This window comes from Lathyrus oleraceus, chromosome 5, assembly GCF_024323335.1.
Source record: "Lathyrus oleraceus cultivar Zhongwan6 chromosome 5, CAAS_Psat_ZW6_1.0, whole genome shotgun sequence".
Lineage (NCBI taxonomy): Eukaryota > Viridiplantae > Streptophyta > Magnoliopsida > Fabales > Fabaceae > Lathyrus > Lathyrus oleraceus.
The window spans coordinates 645,370,411-645,389,676 of record NC_066583.1 but is presented as its reverse complement, the minus strand read 5'-3'; the positions used below and the strand labels follow the sequence as shown (position 1 = coordinate 645,389,676).

The 19,266-nt window shown below is 35.2% G+C and overlaps 1 protein-coding gene across 1 annotated transcript; it reads left to right on the top strand.

Annotated features, from left to right (window-relative positions):
• The first annotated feature begins 13,847 nt into the window (after window positions 1-13,847).
• LOC127087603 (uncharacterized) lies at window positions 13,848-15,091 on the top strand. The gene has a single exon (XM_051028521.1). It carries the CDS (start codon window positions 14,131-14,133, stop codon window positions 14,725-14,727), a length of 597 nt encoding a protein of 198 aa, XP_050884478.1. The 5' UTR covers window positions 13,848-14,130; the 3' UTR covers window positions 14,728-15,091.
• The last annotated feature ends 4,175 nt before the right edge of the window (window positions 15,092-19,266 follow it).

Here is a 19,266-nt window from a genome sequence, read left to right as displayed (position 1 = left end):
GAAGAATCGTATTCGTACACTTTCCGAACAAAGTATTTCGACCCTATTCTTGTCTGGGTTCACGAAATCTTTGTGGGGATAATTCTTGAAGAACAATTTATTTCTGGCAAAGAAAGATGTTCAGGAATGTAGAGAGAAAGTTTGATTTCGTTATCCCTTTTTAAACTGAGGCCAAATGACTCCTTATATAGGAGATGAATAACAGAAACCGAAAAGACACAACTGTTCAGAAACGGTTACGTCGGTTGGGAAAGGATTCGAAATTCAAAAGAAAATTTCGAACGTTGGAACCCCGTTTCAATTATTCGCATTCAATTATACGTTGACTCGACGAGCGTGCACTCCGCACTATCCCTAACTCGTTTCCAAGCTTTAACGCATAATTGCATCGGCCTATAATAAATCACATTACTACTAAAATACATTGATGATATTAAAATCACCAACATAATCGATGGTATTCAAATTTTTTTAAAAACATTTTCTTAGATATTATGTATTATGTATCTCTAAAAAGAAAATACTCACATAAGCAAATATTTTTTCGAATTAATAATACATGCATTTATGTCACTTGTAATCAACTATTTACCAAAGATTGAAAGAAATCACCAAACTATCCAAAATATCTTTTTATTTTTCAAAATATAGTATGTCTTAAAACTTTAAGTGATGAAGAGGAAGAAGACATATTTAATAATTGCAGAAATTAAAAATCATAAATTTCAAAAAGCCGCCAGAAGGGGTCATTAATTATGAAATAACTTTTTCAACATAAATCAAGCAAGAATCGGAGACGGCAGCATGGAAGCCGTAGGGGGTGGCGACGGACGGAGGAGTGCTAGTGATTTGTGATGGCGAAGGACCGAAAAGCAGAAGAGTCGCAGAGCTCCCGCTATCGGCAGCGACAACGACTGAAAGGCGGGGGCTCACACGACGGCGGAAGGTCGCGGGTCAAACGACGACAATCCATATTACGATGGCGTGTCAGTGATCCGTGCAGCGAAGGACGACGATGTCTTGCGGCGACAATGATCCTTTTTACAGTATTATGTCGATAGTGTGTTCATGTTTTAGGTATTAAGTGGTTGGAAGTCTCTACCCGAAAAAACAATGAAAATGGCAAAAACAGAAAGAAAAACATAATTATTTGTTGTCATGACGACATGCCCTAGTGCATGATGGTTCTCACACTCCCAGGCGGTCAACCCGTCAGAAAAAATTCAACAAAATGGAGAATTTACACTTGAGTTGGGTGGTCATGCTCATGACGCCCATCATCATTCTCGGGTTCGTGACGTTTGTCACCGGCATAACGCCCATCATGCTTGGTCATACCAGAGTTTTTTCCATTTTCATATTTTAGTTTCCTCCACTCCCTATTTTCATTGCACTACATTGCCACAATTTTATCAGTTATTAACACGAATTTTCGTCTATAAATAGAATTTTAGGACTTAGAACTCTGATCCAAACTTATCTTGAGCAGAAAATCACTTATTGTAAAAGCAAATATTGTCTAACATTGAGGAATATTGCACTTTTAGATTTAAGTTGTGAGCACTTTCCTGCATCTATTTCATTCTGAGTTTTTAATTGGAGCTTTCTTTTGATTCTCGTTGCTGTTATTTCAATTATTTGTACTAGATAAAAGTCTCTAATTGGAGCAATTTCTTATTATATTCAGATTTTATTATTCAAATTCCATCTTATTTACTTTTTCTTTTTATTGTATGTTGCATGTTACACTTTGTTACTATTAGAAATATTAGTAGGTATCACTTTAATAAAACATGTTTGTTGATTACTTTTAATATCTGTGGCTAAATTCATTGAGTTCGGAATGTGAGAGTCGTCATATCGACGATGCTCTATTAAGTTGTAAAATTTATAATATCAGGAATTATTTTTATGTCTGAATTTTTTGGTTTTAACTATAAAAGCTTACGGTGAAAGTTAAAATAATGCAATATTGGTTTCTTCTCGAAAGAGTAGAAAAGTTGTACCTATATGTAGAAAATTCAGGAATTCATTTTAAAATACAGCGAAAACTCTTTTTCAATTAATTTAGAAATTACTATTTTTCAAAAAATCATTTTAAACATATAAATAGATACGCGAAAGAGAGCGTCTGTGAGTTTAAAATACAGTTCCGAACACACGAAAGCGGAAGGAACCTTTAGATTAAAATTTCTACTAAAAATAACTTTTCAAGTAAAAATTAATTAATTTTCAAAAAGGATTTCGAAGGTGTAATGCACACACACAATAACAGTTGAATAAAGTGCAGAATCAAAATCCGGTGACTTACACGCGAAAGCGGGAGGCGCTTTTAATTTAATTTTTTTGCGCAAGAAAATTATTTTCTGTTATAACTATAAAATACAACTTAATGGGTACAAAAGGTACATGTGAATTGCGTTTAGGTCTCCCATTCTAACTAATTCCTAAAATAACTTATTTTCCCTTTTTAGTGAACAAAATATATTCGCATCGCCTTAGATACACGATGTGATAAGATATAATGGTAATTGACATTGGTCTATATAGGATCGACATTCTTTTATACTATAACCGATAAAGTTGTGCACTTGCGACCGAATCAAGTTTTTGGCGTCTTTGCCGAGGAACGAATTTCATCAACATCGTAACTCCATTGTTACACCGTATAGACTAAGGCATAATTTTATTTCGGTTGCATGCCATGTACCCGCAACTTGGGGGACGAATTAGAGCAACCGATAGATGAAATCGAGCATTTTATTCACATTAAACGCCACTTAGAACAACTTTTCGCCCAGTTCGATATCCCAATGGTTGCGAACATTGATAATTTTCCTCTTAAGGAATTTTCCGTCCCATCTCAGGACGAGCCACACTCCATTATTGTTAACCCTGCAATCCAGGCTAACAACTTTGTGCTGAAACCCTCTCTGCTGTAAGTTGTGCAGCAGAACCAGTTCTCTGGTAGCCCAACGAAGGACCCTAATTTGCATATTTTTGTGTTCGTACAATATGCAGACACGTTGAAAAGTAATGGCATCGATCCAGAAGTCATTAGACTGCTCATTTTTCCTTTTTACCCGAGGAACAGAGCCCGAGCTTGGCTACAATCCCTGCCGTTGAATTGCATCACTACATGCCGACAAAAACAACATCGATCCGGCTGAAATCCATAATTTTAGATAAAAAAAGTATTGTTTCAGGTTTAGGATGTAATATAGATTCTATTAGTATACTTTTAGGATTGAAACAAATACAAATTAAGAAATCAAGATTTTAAGTTCATGAAGGTTCATGAATGTTCATGAACTCAAGAACCCTCATTTTCTAGAATTACAAAATTGAGCATGGTTACGTGAAATTAAGTTAGGAATATGATGCATGAGAGGTGAAGAAAGTCAAACATGTCAAGAAATCAACAAAATAGTCAGAATTGGAGGCTACTTAAGTGAAGAACACGAAGAACGCTATGAACTTTCCGACGGGATATGTAGTTTCCGACCAAGCTCCGATGAGGCTCCAACAAGGTGATTTTTTTTTGCTTTTATCTACATATTCAAGCTCCTTGCGATCTCCTCTATCTCATTCCATCATAATTTTTCGTTTGGAAAACTTTTTCAATTTTGAATTCAATTGATTTGAACTGAATTTGAGTGGAATCGTTTGCGTAATATAGGGATAATACTCTTAGTATTGAATTTGGAATTTCTTCGTTAAGAAGAAGAGATTCACAGACCAATTTAGAGTTTTAAGCTTTTTCAAAGTTTCTTAAAGATGAAGAAATTTGAAATTTGGAGAGTAATTTGTGTAAGGCTTTGAGTCAGTTTTGTGTACGATTCTTGTGTCGTTTGCTGATGAGAACGTGACTGATTTTATAGGCTTTAGTATTAGGTTAAAGTATATGATGGAGATTATTACAAAATGCACAAAGTGTGACCATGAATTTGAATTTCATTTGAATGTGAACTTGGATTTGAAAATTCGGTAATGTAATGTAAATTTACTTATGTAAATGTACATTTGACTTGATTACTATGATGTGTAGAAGCACGGGGTTTTGGCAAATGAAGTGTGCACAAATTTTGTTCTTTAGTTCCAAAGTCTCGACTTTTATTAAATTTTTCTTTTATGATGTAAATGAATGGTGTATGATTATATGATGATGCAAATGCATGAATTTCCATGAGAATAAATGAACTAAAATGCACTTTCTTTTGTTTTTATTTTATGTGAAAATTAGAGACTTGATGAAAAAGTCAAATGAATGCAGATGTCCATGATTATTGTTAATTAAATAAATAATCAATCATTTTATGTAAATATGCACATGATTAAAATGTAGAAACAAACTATGTATGCAATAATGAATGGAAAAAAAACTTGGGACAACATTAGGGTATGACAATGACGAAGTGCAATACGTACATGCTGGAGAAAGCGACTCTGATGATATGCTACTCGTGGAAAATACTCATTCGAACAATGAGCAAACTAACATGTGATATATGGATTCAGGATGTAGCAACCACATGAATGGAAATAAAAAATGGTTTACCAAGTTGGATGAATCAGACAAGAAGGTGATTAAGTTTGCAGATGGCAGACATGTTACATCAGACAGAAGAGGAAACATAGCTATGATGAGAAAGAACGACCGAAGAGCCAACACTACTAGTATATTGTATGTACCTTCAATGACAAGTAACTTGATAAGTATAAGTCAATTACTTGCTAAAGGGTATAACATGAAGTTGGAAGAAAATATAATGAAGGTATATAATGGTGAAGGAAGGACGGTCCTGAATATACCATTGTCAGATAACAAAACCTTCAAGATTAAGATTAACATGGTTGATCATCAGTGTCTTGCTTCGACTGCTTTCGAAGATAAGAACTGACTATGGCATCACATGTATTGACACATAAACTTCAGAGGTCTAGATATGCTCAATCAGAAGAAGATGGTGTATGGTTTACCTCAAGTGAAAGAACCAAGTCAAGTATGTGAGGAATGTTGCAAAGAAAACAGGCTAGGAAGGCATTCAAACATGACTTATCCATGAAGACGAGAGAAAAGCTGGAGCTTGTTCACTCTGGCGTGTGTGGACCTTTTGAAGTAAGGTCGAATCTAGGTGATTTCTTTTTCTTAACTTCCATAGATGAATTCACTAGATATATGTGGATTTACCTTATCGAAAGGAAAAGTGAGGTATTCACATAGTTCAAGAAGTTTAAATTGAATGCTGAGAAATAAAATGGATGCACGCTAAAGAAATTGAGAAATGATGGGGGTCGTGAATGCACCTCTAGAGAGTTCGCAAGATTTTGCATTGATGAAGGTATAAAGCATGAGGTCATTGCACCCTATACACCTCAACATAATGGTATAGCTGAGAGGAGAAATATAAGTATATTGAACATGACTAGGAGCATGTTGAAAGCTAAAGAAGTGTCTATGATATTTTTGGGTGAAGCAGCTTCAATAGCGGTATACATTCTAAATAGATGTCCAACAAAGAAGATAGTCGAGAAGACACCTTATGAGGCTTGAACAAGACATAAGCCAAATGTTAGTCATCTTAGAGTCTTTGGATCAATGTGCTTCAGGCATGTACCTGAATAATTGAGGAAAAAACTAGATGATCAAAGTCAGGATATGGTACTTATAGGTTATCATTCGACCAATGCATACAAACTGTATTCACTAAATAATGATAAACTAGTGATCAATCAAGATGTTCTAATGGATGAAAGAAAAGAGTGGAATTGGAGTCAAGGGTCACTTCTAAAAGAGCAAGAAACAATCACAATTGTGCTTGATGATGACCAACAGCTTGAAGTCACAACCAATCAAAACTAAGAACCACCTGAGCCGAATGTTAGGAGATCGGCTAGAGAAATAACTGAGTCGACAAGGCTAGCTGAAAATGAGATATTTCTAGATCAAATAGTCGATGAAAATGGTGATTTAATAGAAGAAGCAATGATGATGGCTGAATCAGAACCAACCGATTTGGATCAAGCCATGAATGATTCAAATTGATTAGCAACCATGCAAGAAGAACTTAGGAAAATCGAGAACAATAAGACCTGGAAACTTGTTGAAAAAGCAATCAGTAAGCCAATTGATGTGAAGTGGATCTACAAGTTGAAGCTAAGGCCAAATGGTGAGATTGCTAAACACAAAGCAAGAATTATGGAAAAAGGTTTATGCAAAAACATGGTATTAATTTCGACAAAGTTTATGCACCTGTGGCAAGGCTGGAAACCATCATAATTGTTGTATTGACTGCAACATACAAAAGATGGAAGATACATAAACTAGATGTAAAATCAACATTTCTGAACGAACCTTTGAAAGAAGAACTTTATGTCAGTTAGCCATCAAGATTCGAAATCAAAGGGCAAAAGTCGAAGGTATACAGATTGAGGAAGGCCCTTTATGATTTGAAGCAAACCCCAAAGGCTTGGAATATAAGAATATATAGCTTCCTGATCAAATCATGTTTCTTAGAATGTGTCTTAAAACATGGAGTGTACGTCAACAATGCAAGCAAACTTAGTCGAGTCATCATATGTTTGTATGTGGATGATCTGCTGATTATAGGTGCAGATGAGGCATAAATTAAAGGTGTCAAGTCAAAGCTAATGAAGGAGTTTGAAATGTCTGACCTAAGAAATTTGTCATATTTTCTAGGGATGGAATTTAAAGACACTAGTGAAGGAATGTTTCTCCATCAAACGAAGTATGCCTAAGACATCTTGAAGATGATCAAGATAAGTAACTGTAATACAACTATTACATCATTGGAGACTAGAGCAAGAAACAAATTTTGAGTTTTTAAGTGCAATATTGTACAAACAAATCATTGGATTGTTGAGCAGGTTCATGGAGAAGCATCAAGAATGTCATCTAGCAACATTCAAGAGAGTGTTGAGATACATCAATGGTACAATTGATCATGGTGTGCTGATGCCGAAGAAAAAGAAGACCAATACAGATGCAGAAATATATGGCTACACTGATTCAAAATTCAGTGGAGATCAAGACCAAGACGAGAAGAAGAGTATTGCAGACTACGTATTCATGATTGGAGGTGCGCTAATCTCATGGAGTTCAAGAAAGAAAATCATTATGGATTTGTCATCTTGTGAAGTTGAGCATGTGACTGCATCATATGCAACATGTCAAGCAACATGGATAGAGATGTTGCTCGAAGAGCTCAAGATAATGGAACCTAAGAAAATGAAGTTGTTTGTCGACAATAAGTCAAGTATCGATCTGACGAATCATCTTACGTGTCATGGTCGAAGTAACTACATAGAGATGAGATACTATTTTCTGAGGGATCAAGCTAACAAAGAAAAATTTGAACTTGAGCATTGCAAGACAGAATGACAACTAGTTGACATACTCACCAAACCCCCTAAAGAATCAGGTTCGATGAGTGAAAAAGAAGCATTAGGATGAGAAGTCTCAAAAACATGAATTAAGTGGTGTGTTAGAAGTTGTAATTCAATGTTTTATAAAAAGGCTGGTATTCACTGTATCAAAGTAGTTAGTCGAAATAGTATGAATCGACTATATTCAATAAAGTCGAATACATCATGTAGCTGTTATGTAAGTCAAAATATTGTATGTTTTAGACTTGAGCTTGGTTGTCTATAATTTTTAAATAACAACTTCATTATAATCACTTCACTTTTTAATATATAATATTTTCTTCTTTCTCTTTTCTTCTTCTTGAAAACCTATTGTTCCATCATTTCCAACATCAATACTAAAGGACACATTATTTAGTCAATTATGCAGGTATATCTCATCAGTATTGTAAAAAGTTCGTAGAAACCTTCAAATCTAACCGATATTTATGCTCTTATTAGAGAGACATAAGGTATGTTTGGATTCTTGGGTCATTAATTGAGTAAGAGTTTTGTTTTTGTTTTTTTATGAATGCTTAATGACGGAAAGTGCTGGAGCCGTTTTCTTATTTGTCATGAAGCGAAACCAAGACAAAGTTTTGGATTAATTTTTGTTTTTACTTTGAGTTTCACGTTGCATAAATAAGCATTGAATGTTGGATATGATATTTTATCTTTTTTAAAATAAGTAGAAGAAAAAGAATCTCACATGATCGCATTGAAACTAGTATAATTTGGGTAACAAAGTATAGTCATTTTGTGATGTGAATCTCTCTAAAATTGAAGGCTAATGTTTCATATACTTCCTGCATAACTTTCCACCCTTTCAGACCTTGGAAAAATATAATTTTTCAATTTAAAAAAATAATATTAAAAGTTAATATTTTAGTGAAGATTTGAAATTAAAAGTGTGATTCTTTAAGGTCTCTTGTTCTAATCTCATTAAGCGCACTCCTTCACTAATGAGTTTGAAATAATCCTCTGATGATCTTAAAAGATCATAAGACTGATATAAAAAATTTAAATTTTTTGTATTAAATTTCATGTTTATTTTAATTTATTTAATATTTCACAAATTACTATTAATTTAAGTATTATAATAAATAAATTTTATTTTTCATTAAGATTAAAACAATTAATTAGTATGTTAAAATATGTACATAAATTTTAAAAATTACTTAAATTAAGATCAAGGAAACAGTTTCTTTACAACTATTGTTTTTCATTATTAGTTTTTTATTTACATTTTTTTTAATAAGTGATAAGAAAAGCTCACTAATATAAGTTTCAAATGAGTGTATATATTATGTGTCCATGTATTGTTGCTACTCAAAATTAAAATAAATTAACATTAAATTATATTAATATCTAGCATTGATCTACAATATTAAGGGTCTTAAAAGTATTTTTAAACAAAAATATTTAATTAAATTATCAATACCATTGAGTTACTCCACCTTCATTTAAAAGTATTTTTAGATTTGGACTTATTTATCTTTTAAATATTTGTCTCTAAAAAAATATTTATCTTAAAAGTACTCCATCTATAATTTTTTTTAAAGTGTTACATATGGTATATGGTCATTAAGAAATTTTAAAAGATAATATTTTAAAAATCTTCACACAAACAATTGGTTTAAATAAATTCTTTTATAAAAAATTCTTTTAAATATTTTCATTTTATTATAATGATATTTTATGATATTTTTTAAAAATATATATTTAAATGAAAATTTATCATAAAATAATTATTAAAAAAATCTTATGTATATTAATTACGATTATCTCTTTTGAATGCAAAATAATAAAAAAAAAACTATCAACAAATTTAGCATTACAAACATCTCTTTTAATTCATGTGATTTTCTTAAAAAAACTTAGTATATTTATATTTGCTAAAAGTACAATACGTGACAACTCTTTGTAGTATAGGGTTGTTCGAGATTTTAGAGTTGTTTGTGGTATTAGGGCAAGCTTACATTAGGATGTGAGAAGCTCTGTATATAGTGCTTTGTGTAATCAATTAACCCCATCTCAACCTAGGAGTTTAAGTATTTATAAGAAAATTTTGTGCCTAGACCCTAAGCTTTATGAGAATAACATTTGCTCTAAAGGATGTGGAAAATGGACAGTCAATCCACTATTATTCAGAAGAACATAATATTCCCCCTTTTGGTTCCTTCTTATCACCATTGGGGACTAAGACACGTTAATCTTGACGTTCTCACGAATCGCGCGAGTTCTCTGAGGAATGGGCGATATAATCAAGAAATGAGGAGACCTCCCGATAAATGGGTGGCTATAGAGTCTCTCTTGTGAGATAGTTCTAGCTAGGGGTGACAATGGGCAGGGTTTGGGCAGGGTACTATAATACTCATCCCCATATCCGCGATTTGAAAAAATCCTCGTGCCCGAGCTCATATCCGCTTGGGTGTCAAAGTTAGCACCCGTACCCGTGCCCTATGGGTATGTAAGTACCCATACCCGTACTCGTGACCCGCATTCCTATTAAAAATAAATAGATCAATTATAAAATATCATATAATTTTAAGTTTTTAAAAACATTAAAAAAAATTCAAACAATTTATTGTTGAAATAAACAAACACTTATATTAAATATGTAATGACTTAACACGTGATATACGTTTTATAATTGATAGACATACATTTTTATATAATAATATAAACTAAAATATATAAATAAAAATAAAATTACATAAATATATAGTGTGCGGGTATGGGGCGGGTTGGGTACCAAGGTGCCCCTACCCACACTCGTACCTTTTTTTTTATGGGTAATTACCCGAGCCCATACCCGTACCCATTTTTGCGGGTTTTTATCCTAACCGTTGTGGGTAAATTTGAGGGTGCCCATTGGGGATGGGTCAAATTACCATCCCTAGTTCTAACGCTCCTTTAGAATGGGTTTTTGCACTTATATTGAAACACAGTTCCTCAAGCACGAGGTCCTTATAAAGGGATAAGTGATTTAGTTTGTTTTCCTTAATTAGAGATTCTCAGACAAGACTATAAGTTGAGTCCCTCATGAGAGACTATAAGTTAGGTCCCTCATAAGATACTTTAAGTTAAGTCCCTCATGAGAGACTATAAGTTAAGTCCCTCCGAAGAGATTTTAAGTTTATTCTCTCATGTGAGACTCTAAGTTGAGTCCCTCATGCAAGACTCTAAGTTGGTTCTATCAGGTGAGACTCTAAGTTGAGTGCCTCAAGTGAGACTTTAAGCTGAGTTCCTCAGACCAAACTTTAAGTTGAGTCCATCAGGCGAGACTCAAAGTTGAGTCCCTCAGGCAAGACTCAAAGTTGAGTCTTTCAGGCAAGACTCAAAGTTGAGTCCCTTAGGAGAGACTATAAGTTGAGTCCCTCAAGAGAGACTTTAAGTTGATTTTCTTATGAGGGACTATAAGTTGAGTCCCTCGGGAGAGACTTTAAGTTGAGTTTCTCATGCAAGATTTTAAGTTGATTCCCTTAGACGACACTCTAAGTTGAGTCACTCAGGAGAGTCTCTAAGTTGTTGGTTTACACTTTGCGGGGGGATATTCCCATGGAAATATAGTATATATATTTTCCCTGGAGACGACAAGGATCTTTCAAGGGAATTTCAATATGTGTATTACCCATTAAGCGTGCATGTATCTTCTAGTAGAAGTCTAACATTTTAGGTTGCCTTTTGAGGGCGATGATCTTTTAAAGGAGGTCCAGCATTTATATTACCCATTAAGGGCGCCAAAGGTCTTCTAGTGGAAGTCTGACATTCGTATGACCCATTAAGGGTAGCAAAGATCTTCAGTGGAAGTCCAACATTTATATTGGCTAAGGAATATAATAACCGGCTATAAATAACAAAGTTCTTTAAAGATATTCGTAGATTGGCTGGCCAACCGTCTTTCGCCTTTAAATAAATTATCAGAAAATAATTAAATATAGTAATACCTTAGGTTAATTGAGTTTTGTATTCTAGGGATGATTCATCAATCCAACTCTTTGAGCTTGTAGGCTCTGTGAGGTAGTTTTAGATATGTGGTACGACCATTCCTATTTGGGTTGTAGTTTCCCCTACTGGGTAGGCACAACAATTTGTCTCAGTACTAGGTCTCCCTCCCGCATTTTACTTGGAACCACCTTTGAATTGTACCTTTTGGCTACCCTTTGATTAATGAAGAATTCCCAAAGGTGGGATACATCTCTCATTTCGTAAATTAGGTCGGTTGTACATCTTAGCCATTCCTCGTTCTCTTCTATATTGAATTAAGAGCACCGCCAAATGGATATGTCGATTTCAACAGGTAACATAACATCCTCTCAGTATACTATTGTGAATGTAGTCTCTTTGGTGGTTGAATGTGCTGTGGTATGGTATGACCATAATACCTCGTTAAGTTGTTCAGTGCAGAGTCCTTTAGAGCCATCTAACTTCTTCTTTATCCTCTTCAATGTCATCTTGTTTGCTGATTCAGCCTGCTATTTTCCTGTGGATGGACAACATAAATAAACATCAGTTTCACTCCTAGGTAATGACACAAATTGACCACCGTAGAGCTGGCGAACAGAGTACCATTGTCTAAAATGATAACGTTCGACAAACCGAACCTGCACATGAGTCGCTTCCAATAAAAATGACAGGCTTTTTCTGATGTAATCTTGGAGACGGGTTCAACTTCTATCCATTTTATGAAATATTCTACTCCTACGATCAAAACAATTACTTGACCAGGCGCCATTGGGAAATGGCCGAAAATATCTATGCCCTATTGGTAAAATGGATAAGGTGTCATGACAATATGAAAAAGTTCAGTTGGCGCATGATGTAGATTGGCGTGCTTCTGGAATTTGTCACATTTCCTGACAAATGCCACACTGTCATTCATCATATTGGGCCAATAATAGCCCCCCTCAATAATTTGTGGGCCATGGCTCGTAGAGCAATGTGATTGTCATAAGCCCATTGGTGCACCTCTGTAAGGACTAAGGAGACTTTATGTCCCCATAGGCATCTTAGCGTGGAGGAAGCCCTTTCCATTTTATAAATCTTCCATGACACCATGGTGTACTTTGCTGCGCACTTGTAAATTTTCTTCGCCTTTAACTCGTCCAATGACACTTCATCTAATTGTAGATAGTGTGTTATAGGTGTCATCCAGTTGGTGGTCTGGGTGACTTCAAGAGTATTGGTTTCATCCACCTTGATACTTGGGACAGTAAGAGTCTATTGAATTACAATGTAGTTGTGTCCTGTTTTTTATGTTGGCAAGTTTGGAACGAAGGTCTGCCCTGAAATTCTGTTATGTGGGCACGTACATCATCTCGAAAGTTTTAAAACGTTCAGATAAGTCACATACCATTTTCAGATATTTGATGATGTGTGCTCCTTCGCTTGATATTTCCCAGTGACTTAATTCTCCACCAACTGAGAGTCACTTTTGGCCTTTAGATTCGAAGTGCCCATCGCGAGGGCAAGGACAATGCCGATGATGAGGGCTTCATACTCGACCTGATTGTGGTTAGTCTTGAACTCAAACTTCAACGAATGCTCGATTAATAGATTGTTCGATCCTTCCAATATTATCCCGACGCACTTCCCTTTAAGCTAGTGGTGCCATCTTCATATAGTGTCAACGTAGGGGAGCCTTCTCGCTTACTAGCGAACTGAATTCTGTCAGGAAATCAGCCAATACCTTTGACTTGATACCTTCTCTAGGTGTATATTAATATCGTACTCAGATAATTCCGTCATTCAAGATATCACCCTTCCTGTTAAATTTGACTTCTTCAAGACCTGTCGAATGGGATAGTAGGTTTTTATCATTACCCGATGCCCCTGAATGTAGGGTATGAGTTTTCTTCCGGTCACCACGACCGTCAGAACAAGTCTTTCAATTTTCTGATATCGGACCTCAATACCCTTAAACACCTTGCTTACAAAATAGACTTGTCGCTCAACTTTGTCGGTTTCTTGGACGGGCACTGGATTCATCACTTGGTCGGTAACGAACAATTAGAGAAAAATGAATGAACATGTTATTGGGCGTATAAGACAGGCGGCGACCCCAGAAAGATCTTTAAATATGAGAACGCCTCCATGCACTCACTCGTCAATTTCCTTTTAGACTAGCTTTTTAGTAGAATTCAATTCTAAGTTGTACAAAGTCTAATAGTGAATTTACTACTAACAAGTGTCATACACTTCAAAGAAGTTTGATAGTCAAAGCAATTTAGACCGCATTGCATTCAGTTCAACCAAGTCCCAATCACAATATTAAATGCTAAATAGTAATGCCTGAATAAAAATACCAAACTTGAAAACTCTCATTTGCCATTTTCCTCTCAACTACCACATACACCAAAAATGTGGTAGGTTCCCACAATTCCACATTTATCTATCCTCGATTGACCTTGTCCACAAAATATTCACATCACTTTTGGTCTCATTTTGGAAGAAATTCATGTTACATCCCATGTTACTTTCTAGACCTCTCTTTGCTTTTGGTTTAGTCTCTCTCACTCCCAACGAATACGGCAGAAACTATATAGAATGTGTAACTTATTATTCACCGTGCAATCTTACAATTTTTATATTCACTCTTTAGATCTAGATTCTCTGCATTCATAATACTATACTATATAGTATTTGAAGTGGAACAAAACATCACACTTGACACATAAATATTTCTTTAACTCAGTTGCAGGCATGGATTGGTTTTCATGGCTTTCAAAAACTAGCCTTGAACCATCTCTTGTCTACGAGTATGGACTTATCTTAGCTCACAACGAGCTTGAAGAAGAAGACATGTTTTACTTCAACCATGAGTTTCTCCAAAGCATGGGAATCTCTATAGCCAAACACAGACTAGAAATTCTCAAGCTTTCTATAAAAGACAAGAGAAAGTTCCCACACACAGTTGCAAAGTTTGTGGCTGCAATCAAAAGGACAAAGAAGTACTTAGCCAACTATGTTAGGAGTTTGACTCATACTAAAGAATCAGCACTTGTAGTGATGCCAACAACAAGGTCTAGCGGTGGATTTGGGAGAAAATGGAAGACTGGTATTATGAAGAGGAACAAAAAATATGTGGTGGCTAAACAAGAGAAACTGTTTCTCACAAATGGTGTAGTTCCAGTTCCTGCTTTGTCCGGTGATCTTGATGGATTTGCTAGTCCTGATGTGTATCATTTCCAAAAGGAGCAAAAGATCGGTGGCAGTAGCGATGGTGGTGATGGACATTGGTCTGCTGCTGTTGAAGAGATTAAGTGGGATACCATGTTTAAGGATCTAAAACCAAACTAAAAGTTTTTCCGGATTTGGATCCTCTCCTGTTAGATCCTGTACAGTTAAAGTATGGTGTTGTGTAGATGTTGAGGATCTGATTTTCTCTACATCCTCACCACTATCTCTATCCCTCTCTTACTTTCTAGCATTCTCTTTGTCTTAACACTCTTTTGTGCTTGAAAGGAAGGAGTTCGTGGCAGTGAAGTACTGAGGTAGATATTTAGTTTTGTAGCAAAAAGTATGTAATTTGAGTCTGTGTATTGTTCTATGTCTTATGTGGTGAGAGTACATATTTACACAGTTTATTTGATGTTATCTTGGTGGTATGTCATAGAATAACTGAGTCTTCTCTCTGAATCATCAAATTATTATGTTTACTTCATTTAACTAGCAAGATCCTTGGGATAGATATATGTTTATTTGCTTAACTTGGTGTCTGCAGAATCTGAGACTACCGTCTTTTATATGTTTTGTTTTATTTTAAATTAAACTAAATGTGTGCCTATGAAACATTGACAATTTGACATTAACATTTCGACACCGATTGTAATTTGAGTAAATAAATTAATCCAAGATATGTGTTTGTTCTGTGTTAGCGGGCGGGATACACCAGATCCGCTTTCAATCAAAAACGTTAGTGTTAATGGAGACGCATACATATATCGTAAGAAAACTAAATTTTAATGTTGTATCACGGTTTTGAAAATAAATCAGATATGAGATTATCGAGTCGAGTCACGGATTAAGTTGTTCTCTTTAAAATATTTCGTGACACTATCCAAACTTATACAAAGCAATCGAATTGTCGCATCGCTTTCAGGATAAAACAACCTAGTTATACGATTATTACTTTCACGGTAAGTAATCGTTCTAGTATTACACCCTCAGATTGTATAAAGACCAGCCGAAGATGGTGCTAAAACCACTCATAGTTTCTGACAAAAATCAATCATATATGGCGCAAACAAGCCACTCGAAAAAGAAAAAATTTAAGAAGAAACGAAGTAGAGAGAGAAGACAAATTTTGGAATATGGAATTCTTAATATAGACGAAAATCGAACCCGAATAAAAGAGAATGTGGGAGAAGTGGAGCGATCGATACAAGCCTAATCGTTATGAGGTTTGGTCAACAAGAATCGTGGAAGACAAGACAATGCGTGGTCAAAAATTAGGTTAACGTAATTAATTAACAATTAAGTAATCATTAATTAATTACAGCACACTATTAAATAATTATTAATAATTAACTAATTAACACCACATGATTATTAAATTAATTTATATTAAAATGATAATATTAAATAATTTTCATCACTTTGGGTACGCAAAAATATTGGATCAAAGCACAAGATCGAGCCGAGTCGGCCGATCAGACAGACGACGGAGGCGACAGGCGCACATGTGTAATGTTTCATGGTAGTGTGTTCCTACCCAACCACAAAATTGGGTACCCCTTGGGACCTAACCCAATTGACCAACTTGAAATATATAAACACTACTAAAGTATGTCCTCCCTCCAATGTGGGACTTTAATGAACCTTTTCAAATTTATTTCATACACACCAGCTCATACTTGTGCTTATATATTGCTAACTTAAATAATTCTAAGTCACCATTTCAAGTTTTCATCGTCCCAAAAACTCCAATAATCCCCCACTTGAATTTAAAAGGTGATTTTAGAAGTAACATCAAATGTTCTAAAGATTGTACATAAGCATAGGTGTCTACGACTTAAGTCTTTGCGTAGAAATTAAGATTCTAATTCAAGAAGAGTGACACAATTGTCTTGAACTTTATCTCAGACATCAGACTCACACACAATCTTTTCTTAAGGTGTATTCTAATAGCCCGTGTTTTAATGACCTTGCACATGTATCCTATTTTAGTGAAGGCTCTAGCAATTATGCCTCGAAATTCCATAGGAACCGACCTAAGTTCTTCAATCATATAGGTGAGTCTATAAAGAGTACTCATGAAGCCTAGGTACTCTCTCATAAAAAGTATAGATCTTGTTAAGAGTTTATATTATCGCATCCTCTTATCGCTTCAGGATTCATGCTTCTCTGATTTACTCTAACATGATCGCCTCATATTAAGCACAACTTGTTATTACCCATTGAACCTAATTCTTTGGATCTCTAGTCATTTAGGTCGGTTTACCATCATGAACAACTCATTTTTCTATAGGAATTAGTCTCATCTTATTGGATGTATTATAAAATTTTTCTCATGTTAATCCTTTTGTCAAAGGGTATGTAAAATTTTCATCAGTGCGTACATGATCCACTCTTACAGCTCCTTTAGAGACACGGTCTCTAACAGTGATGTGCTTTCTTCTAATTTGACGTCTTTTACCATTATAATAATGGTTCTCAATTGTTATAATAGTTGTGATAATATCGCAATGGATCAACACATTTGACAAAGGTTTTTCCCATAAAGGGATAGCAAGTATCTTATCCAACTTGCTTCTTCATTAGCAGTTTCTAATATTATCATCTCAGACTCCACCGAGGACTGAGCCAAGATAGTCTATTTCTTTGATTTCCAAGATATAACTCCTCCATCTATACTGAATATATAGTCATTAGTTGCTTTGGGATCATCTGATACGGTATTACAATATGCATCATTATATCTTTCAAGTACAACATGAAATATATGATAAGGTAAACTGAGTTTCATAGTCCTTTTAAGGTACCGCATGAATCACTCAATGGCTTGTCAATTCTCATTACTCGATCTACTAGTAAACTTACACAAGAATCCTATGACATATGCAATATCGGGTCTAGTACAATCAGTGACATACCTAAGAGTGTCAATGATGCTCGTATATTCAGTTTGTCTAACACTAACACCAGTGTTCTTAAACAATTATAGACGGGGATCGTATGGTGTGCACATGGGTTTACAATCAAAGTAGTTATATTTATTTAAGATCTTCTATATATAATGATTTTGATCCAAAGAAATTCCTTTTTAGGATCTAGCGATCTTGATTCCAAGAATCACACTCGCTTCTCCGAGGTCTTTCATATCAAGTTGTTTCTCAACAATGATTTCACATCATTAACGGCCTTAGTGTTTGATCAAAATATGAGCAAATCGTCTACATAGAGACATATGATAGTGCAAATGTGATTCTCATATTTGTAGTAGACAAATTTGTCACTTTTATTCACTTTGTACCCATTCGAAAACATTAAGTCATCAAACTTCTCATGCCATTGCTTTGAAGCTTTTTTTAGACCATACAGAGACTTATCTAACTTACAGACCTTGCTTTTTTTTCCCATAGATTACAAACCCTTCCGGTTGGTCCATATAGATTGTTTCTTCTAAGTCGCCATTTAGAAAAGTTATCTTAACATCTATTTGGTGAAATATTAAGTTATAAATAGAAATAATTAAAATAAGTACCTTAATGGATGTAATTCTAGTGAATGGAGAAAAAGTATCGAAGAAATGTATATTTTCTCTTTTCCTAAAACATTTGGCTACAAGGAGAGCCTTGTATTTATCAACAGTTCCATTGGGTTTTAGTTTCTTTTTCAAAATCCATTTACAACCAATTGATTTGTAACCATGAGGCAAGTCTACTAAGTGTCAGGTCCTGTTAGATTCTAGAGAATTTATCTCATCGTGATAGCTTCTTGCCATTAATCCTCATCTAGTAATGACAAGGCTTCTTAAATATTTGTTGGATCTTATTCTACATTATAAGCTACATAATCGGGTCAATAGTCTTTAGCAACTCTTACTCTTTTACTTCGTCGACGTTTTATTTCTACTTCATCATTGCTTTATGTGCTTCTTATCACAAGAGTGTGACTCGATTCACTGCCACCAATATTTCGCAATTTGAAAGGAAATTTTTATTCATAGAATACAACATCATTTGATTCTATGATCACTTTAGAATTTAGTTCATAAAACTCATATGCCTTATGTCGCATCCTGCGAAAAATCAACCGGCGAGGCTCGAAAATAAAAACACACAGAGCCGCCACTAAGCGTTATTTATCCCAAGATAGGGAAAGGAAACGCTCAGAGAAACCTGGAAAGACATGGTCTCGCGACCAGAGAGAAAAGGTTCGGGAGTCGGTTACGCAAGGGGAAGGTATTAGCACCCCTCACGTCCTAGGTACTCCTAGGGATCCACGTCCTAGAATAAAGAAAAGGTTGATATAAACATACATCACACACACACAGGGAACGCAGGTGGGGTTAGGAGAAACGGGCTCGATAAGGTATCGCACCTTATGCCTACATATCTTGTCTGGAACAAGAATCAGAGCCTCTGTAGTTCGGCTTACGCACGCCAAACAACACAAAACATACAAACAAGCAAGGGTGGCAAACATGGAGCCCGACAGCCAATCACTGGGCTTACGTCGGCATCCGAACCAAAACACACTCAAAATGGCAAACGTGGAGCCCGACTGCCAATCACTGGGCTTACGTCGGCATCCGAACCAAAACACGCAGTCAGATAACAAGTAAACACACGCAAAAAAGAAAAAGGTTGCCCGGAGTGGTCTCGCACGACCACC